The 7,500-nt window shown below is 46.8% G+C and overlaps 1 protein-coding gene across 12 annotated transcripts in view; it reads left to right on the plus strand.

The window, feature by feature from the left end:
• EBF3 (EBF transcription factor 3) overlaps window positions 1–7,500 on the plus strand; it is a 119,542-nt gene that overhangs the window by 111,818 nt on the left and 224 nt on the right. For 5 of the 12 annotated variants that reach the window (XM_086467162.1, XM_086467164.1, XM_086467165.1 and 2 more), the window contains 2 exons: window positions 777–962; window positions 1,380–1,577. In XM_086467162.1, the coding sequence (XP_086323288.1) occupies window positions 777–962; window positions 1,380–1,577 (384 nt within the window). Of the gene's footprint in view, window positions 1–773; window positions 963–1,379; window positions 1,578–7,500 lie in introns of all 12 variants that reach the window. The other 7 variants (XM_086467160.1, XM_086467163.1, XM_086467166.1 and 4 more) reach the window with 3 other exon arrangements.

The following is a 7,500-nucleotide window of genomic DNA, read 5'->3' on the forward strand; positions in this document are numbered from 1 at the left end:
CCTGTTGTAATTGAAGATGCGTGTAGCGTATTGCGTTTAAAATTAATTTTGATACTAATGAAAGGAGGGAAACCGGATTATTAGAGATGTTCAAACCCATATTTTTTGCTTGCAACGTAATTATTAAATTGATTGCTCAGATAGGAACCAATTGTTGTTTCAGACCCTGATTCTGCTATGTTTCCTCTTCTAAAAAGCTTGTCTTTCAATGCGTTTCCACGCTAACAAGCCTTATAAAATTCTGTGCTTGATCTTGAATTAGTGTTCACTGACGGCTACACCTGACGGAAGTACGAGCTTGTTGTTAAAACAGTCTAAAAGTATCAATCATAAAATGAAGACCCCAAAACAGCCTTTTAAAGTAAATCACCGCAACAAAAAAGTTTTTCTTGTCAGCTATGGCATTTGAAGGCCCGGAGAGGCTGAAAGTTCATTCAGTGCGCTGGTACAAAGCGGGACTCGAGCCCGTTGATAATTGCTCCTAAAGACAAACGTGAAGGCACCTGACACAGCTGGATCGAAGAGAGCTTTTGTTGGCTGTCTGTGCTAAGAGGAGAGACAACATAGAGTGCTCGCAGATGATTTAAGTAGGGTTGGCGTGATAAGGTTATCTCAAACTGCAAGAGTTGATAGGGCAGTAAGAGACAACTTAGAGCAAAGCTGTGCAATCAATTAAAACTGTGTAATATATGCTGCATGAGGAAACCCCCCAGCCCTAAGTCTATATTATAAAATAACATTATTTTTTTGGGGTGGGGGGGTTTCTAACACAGTAGGTTACAGTCGCAACACAAGCAGTGTTTCCCCGCGAGGATATGTTCCCAGCAGTACTCCTCAGCAGTCCAATTACAACACAGTCAGCAATAGCATGAATGGATATGGCAATGCCGGCATGCCCAATCTAGGTGTACCAGGTTCCCCTGGATTTCTTAATGGCTCCTCAGCTAACTCTCCTTATGGCAGTAAGTGTCTATTTTTGGTAACACATCATCATATAGATTCATATTTACTACAAAATCAAATACTTGCATTGTTTTGATTTCCTATATTGTGAGCTACTGGATAAAAGGAGGGGTGACTCTGGAGGCTGGACGTAAAAATGAATAAAATAAATTGATCTGTTTGTGCCATAATACAATCTCAGATAGAAAAAAAAAAAAAAATTGGACTGCGCAATTTGTAACAAAAGTCCAACACAAAAGAGTTTGCCTGTTATCCAGAGAGTGGCCAAGCCAAGGCATTTCATTTTTTTTTTATATATATTTTTTTATATATATATATATATATATATTTTAAGAGGCAAGGCCCTATCACTCTCTTTTTCCGTGTTTGCCGTGAAAACCTCAATCTGAGTCCTGATTATTTTTGCTTTATTGCAGTAGTGCCGTCAAGCCCTACCATGGCAGCCTCTTCGGTCACCCTCCCTTCAAACTGTAGCAGTACACACGGCATTTTCTCATTCTCACCTGCCAATGTCATCTCTGCAGTGAAACAAAAGAGCGCCTTTGCTCCTGTTGTCAGGCCCCAAGCCTCTCCTCCACCATCTTGCACCAGTGCAAATGGAAATGGACTTCAAGGTGAGCTGGTTCTCTCTCAATTTTCTGTGTATTGCTTTTTTTGGTGCATACACTCAAGCCCTGATGGTTTCTTTTGGAGAAAGGTACCTCGCTGTATTTTTAGGTTCCTGGTGCTCTCATAGTGATGCGAAAGCAGGAGAAGAAATAGGCTGAGACGAACGGAACGCTAAGATTTTAAGCAAATCTTAGTTTGCTTTTAATAGTCACGTTGGAGCAAACACTAGTCGTTTTTCTGGCATTTTCCCTTGGGAGTTTGTGCTTTAAATTTAAAAGTAGGACTGTATCCCTGACTGCTTCTTGGAGGCTTCATGTCCTCCTTGCGTGTGTACGGGTTTTGAACACATTTCCATGGAAGTTTAAAACCAGCAGCGTTCCAGCACGACGCGGTGCGATTTCCCCGTTTTACATGGGATGCAGCAGCTATTTTAAACTATGTCAGATCAGTGTAAATCAGGTCAAGCTCTCACTCGGTGAACTAACCTTCCCTTGGACTAGTTAGCTGCTTGTGCAGGGAGTAGGCGTGCTCTGTTGGTGCCAACTCACCCTCTTACTGTGGCGTTAGAGTGGCTACTTCCCTAAACGAACAACTACGTATTTTAATTAAGGCGGGCAATTTAAAGCTTCTGCTTTTTTTTTTTTTTTTTTTTTTTTTTAAATCTGTGTGATTTCGTGTGGGCAGCGTAATGAACAATTTATAAATCAGTTGCAGAATTTCCGTGGTCACCTGCTGGGAGCGGGGCCGGAGGAATTGCGGCACGGTGTACATTTGGTGGAAGAATAAAAATCTGAACAAAGAAGTCTTCCTTTTCATGGCATATTTTAACATTTAGCAGATAATATTGTCAGACGCCTTAGAATCCTTGAAGACATTTGTTTGCCTGTTTCGCAAATCGTGAGCCTCGTTGCACAGTGCGGTAAACTGAAGCATTTGACATCCCCTGGAAAGCAGAAAGGGCTGCAGACACTCTTACCCCGGAGGCCGTCACTCCCCTCGGCTTTCTTAGTTAGGACGTAGGTAGCGCAGTGCTGTTTGTTCTTTGCATTGCCATGACACCCATCGCAGGACGGGCGCTCGCAGGCAAACAGAGGAAGATGGGTATTTTGGTTTGCCAAACTAATGCTGGACACCTGCATTCCGTGGTATATCTGGTTTAAGGCACTTTGGGGAGACATAATCCCCCAGAACTCCCTGTCCACCAGGAATCCAGGCCATTCGAGACCAGGATCTCCAAACGGGTGTCCCTGTGGCTTGTTAGTAGCTTCTCGGCCCAAAGAGGCACCTGAGAGCTTATTATGCACTCAGGTCAACGAAGGGCTGAGGATCCAGCCACACAAATCTTACTGTAGGATGGATGGTAAAGAAAAGGATAATTAGATGAACAATTTCTGTCACTGACTATGTCTTTAGTGGAAGCTTTACTATGTTATTGTAAGTAGAAAACTATACCAGGTATAGGCATTAGTCTTAGAAAAGATTATCCATTCCTAAAGTAAGCTAGCGTCCTACTTCCCTCTTTTTATAAGAAGGCACCAGTATAAAAAGTAAATACTGAAATAAAATAATAAAAAAATAAAAATAATGTGCTAACACATGGCTTACATCAGAGGCAGCTCTTTTGCAGCTATTCTGTAGCCGTTATTTTTATATAGATATATTCTCATTAACTTGTTCATATGGATTTATTCTGAAAAATGAAATTATTTAAAGATCTAAATTAAAATTATCTAAATTTCTGTAATTTCAGTATGTAAATAAAGGGCTTCCCATCAGATATTCAAGGTTTCGGGTGCTTAGAAGGTCTAGATGACTGCAAAGTGGGGTTTTCAGCAGAACTGGGCAGGCACCGAGCACCCAGTCTCCCTTGGCACCTCCCCAAGCCCCAGTACCCATACGACTTCACCCTCAGGTGCAAAATGCTGTTTCTATAAGCACCTGGTGGACGACTCTGAATCCACCAGTACGGATTTGGTTAAACAGGTCACCAAGTCAGCTCTTAGGCTGAGGCCTGGCCCTGCTCTGGACTAAGCTCGTTCCACGCCGGCAGCCCAGTGAAGGCCTAACGATCCCTCCAGCCCCCGATTTTGGGGTGCCATGGTCCAAGGGGCAGACCTGGTGCCATCCCTCGCAAAGTCCAGCGCCCCGCGGGTGTTCCTACAGCTCCGCGTTAGGTGTCCCCAGGACCCCACCGGGCTGCCCCTACCCCACCGAGCACTCCAACCGTCTGAAACACAAAGGTGTAGGGATGAGCAGAAACGGCAGGGGTTTGGTTCAGGCACCCAACTGAAAATGAACAGAAGTGTTGGAAAAAAAAAATATATAAATATTGTCACATTTTCCCTCACCCGGCTGAGGCAGCTAAACTGAACCCTTTTGTGTTGAGCAAAATGACCCACAGATACAGCAAGAACATCTTTTTGGTCTGGTAATTACAGCACTGGGTTCCGGGGCTGTGACAAAAAGTTGAATCATTTATGTGCAGCCCCACGAGGCGATGGTCCGTACGGTGAGAAGTGGGGTGCTCTAGCGAAAGGTAAAATATGTGGGTTCAGGCCCCCTTGGGCCGAGGAGAAAATCAAATTGCATCTGGCACACCCCTGGTGAGCTCCACCACAGCAGAGAGACACCATCATTTTTTCCAACCCAAGCGGCTGAGATAATTCAGAGTGAACTCACGAAAGGCTGCAGGGTGACAACCCTTCACCCGGCTGTCCTCACAGATCTTGACCGGCGCCTTGAATTGAATTGCAGAGTGGCAGGACAGGGATGAATTTGTCATTGCTTCCTTCGCGAGGCATCATACAGAAAAGCCAGCAGGGCAGGAGATACTTATTTACACTGCGTTTTACCTGTATGGTTATTTAGGAGGTTTCTGCTTCCTTCTTCCTATTTTCTTATTCATTTGTGGACATTGAGCGCTTTTAAAAGTTTAATTAGTTGCTTTCCGGACACTGAACAAGCCGCTCGAGAGTTTTCTGATCAGCACATTTCCTACATTAAATTAAACCACAGCATTCAAGGCTGCAGCCCAACGCAGCTAAAGTTTTTTGTGGATCTTCAAGTACAGAGCCTCAGTATACAGCGGGATGTGAAGGAGCTGAGTGGCAGCTGAGAACCCGCGCCGTTAGGAATGGTCACACGCATTTAGTCAGGCCACGACAGAGGTAGGAGCTCCTGGTCACTGTCGTGGTGTCCAAGGTAAACCCTGCGGTTTATGAACCTGGAGAAGAAGGGACGACGAGCTCTTTTAATCCCAGGGCGAGATATCGTCCCTCTCGTTGCTTGTTATGTCACCATTCCCCACGTAAGCTCTGCTCTGAAGCAAAAGCCAGCTGGATAGTGTCCAGGGAGGCTGGTTGACCCCGCTATGGCAAACCATCGCACACCAGCACGATGGGGCCGGGCAGCCCAGTTTTTCCGATGAAGGTTTGTTGGCAGAGGCAGAGGCAAGCCTGGCAAAACCCGCCACCTAACAGCCCTGCAGACACGGGCGGTGCTTTTACGGGGATTTGGGGGCTAATTGCACCAATCCGCGCTGGGTAAACCCCTGTCGGATTTGTCTGCGTGTGGCAAAAACGCAGGTTTTAAAGACGGTGAGAAAGCAGGAGCAGAACTGTGAAGCTCCATCTGGCCCTCAGATGAGGCACTTTGTCGCCTTACCCAAAAAGCCACGATCTTGTTCACTCCGTACGACTCCCACTGCGCGGTCAGAAAGTGAAGGACTTACCCGTCTTTCTTCAGAGCAGGATGCTAGCGTATGGGGTCCTGAGGGCAGAGGGCTTCTGCATGTTTAAAACAATAGACATTTAAGGTATAAAATGTTTTTTTTTAGTGAGAAAGCGCTGGCTGGCTGCAAAGTTGGAAGTACAATGTGTGTTCAAAATTTGGTTTTCAATTGTAACGTATTTTTTATGGATTGTGGAAGGTATTGCTCTCTGGTTAGCTTTACGACTGTAATGCAGAGCAAAAGGTTCTCTATGTTCTTTTAAAATTGCATCCTGCTTAATTTTCTGGTCTTCCCCTGGATGAGACTATTACAATTATTAAAAAACTAGCCACGCCATTTTTCTTCAAGAAGGCGTTTGGTATCAATTTGCCCAGCAGGAAACGCGGTGCAGAAATTCACAGTTGTCAAATGTCGCTACTAAAATAAATAGTGAAATAAATGTCTGGGGCACCAATTTTGCACCTCCCTCCCATTGTGCCACAGATGGGATTCGACAAAAATGGCTAAATCTCTGAAATGAAAGAATTCAGGGTTTTTTTTTTTCCCCAGAAAAGTAGGCAGCAGACAACCTAAATTTTCACGCAGCAGGAGCCAAACATGAGATTACAATAAAGGCGCGATTAAGACGTGCAGGGTAGTAGTACCAAATAATGGTGTGCTATTTATTAACGTATTTGTGCACACAACCTCTGGAAGAAAAATCTGGACTTGTTTTTTCCGCTAAGTCGTTCTTTGAAGAAGCAAATATCCGGGCGAGTCCCGGTCTTTTGCGCTTTGCTGGCAGAGCATGTCTTGTGCTGGCTCCGAGACAGCCTTTACGTCTCACCATCAATGACAGTTCCCTGCTGAACGTGAACCAGAAAAGACAGAAAGACCCTGTATTTTGGGTTGATTTGTGGTCATGGTGGCGCCCAGGGCAGCTGATGGTTGTACCGCAGCACAACAGCACCTCAAAATGAGCTCCTGCGTCCCCCAGTTGAGGTGCACCCCACGTAACCAAACCTCCCTGCTGCCAAGCTCTCTGCTGACAGGAGAAGTCAACCTGAGAGCTCACGGTTGGGCAGGTCTCAACGCAGAGCTGGGGTGTCTGCTGGCCCGGGCTAATGGGGCGGGCAGTGAGGGAGATTTAGGGGGAGCGTGATGGGGAAACGAAACGTTTTGGGTAGAAAGGGTCTTGGCCAACATACGCGCCGTTCTCCAGTTAAGTTTTACAGCTTCGGTCGCTGTTTAGGTTTAAAACGTGAGGTACTATAAGCTACGTGATAGCTTCCACATCAATTTTGACATATTTGATGCAGCTAATTGGGGAAAAAAGTAACAGCATTGGAAAACTTTGACCTGTTTCAAGAGCATCACTCGAGGTGTGTTTTAGAGAGGCCGAGTCCCACCCGAGCCCTTCGCATCGCTCGCCTGCCGCCTGCGGGTCCCGAGCTGCTGGGGGCTCCGGTGGCAGAAGCAGTCCCGGTGGCGCAGGGCACGCTGCTGGCTGCTGCAGGGGCTCGTGTTGGGTGCGGGGTGTGTACACACCCGGCTCTTCCAAACTGTAAAGCTGCAGCAGCGAATCTGAAATAAATTAATATTGTTGAAATTAATGAACTGAGAAATTGAAGTTCACATCGCTACACGAACAAATTTATTAATATCTGTTGTACATAAATTAATGAGAAATATCATTATGGCAAAAATTAAACAACACTAAAATTAAAGACTGCCTAAATTACGTTTCTAACAAAGAGTTAACTGGGAAAAAGCGGCAGTTGTTGGCATCTCAGTCCTCACCTGTTAAAGAAACGGGAGGTGGCTGGTCAGGGGGATCAATCTCGTGCCTTTTTGGGGCGCTTGCTCTGCAGAGGCGAGAGCAGCTGTCGGGGACTTGGCTTTGGCCTTAGAGAGGCCTCGGCTCGCTCGGCCCCGCGGGCGTCGTGAGGCGCAAGTGTGGAAACGGCGGGTTTCTGCCTGGGCGCCAGGTCTGGGCACGAAGCGGTGGTTGGTGGGGTTCCCACCGTGGGGCCGTCCCCGAGGGACGCCCGACGCGACCAGGAGCGCCCCCGTTGGTCCTCGGCCCTGGTCCCCGCCTCGCCCTCAGCCCCGCGCTGGGAGGGATGCCGCGGGCGGGGGCGTGGGGACGCTCCGCACCCAAAAACCCGCCCGGAGCCCCCTTTGGCAACGCGGAGCCTTTCGCTGGGACAAACGCGGGT

Source organism: Leptosomus discolor, chromosome 6, assembly GCF_034619465.1.
Source record: "Leptosomus discolor isolate bLepDis1 chromosome 6, bLepDis1.hap2, whole genome shotgun sequence".
Classification (NCBI taxonomy): Eukaryota; Metazoa; Chordata; class Aves; order Leptosomiformes; family Leptosomidae; genus Leptosomus; species Leptosomus discolor.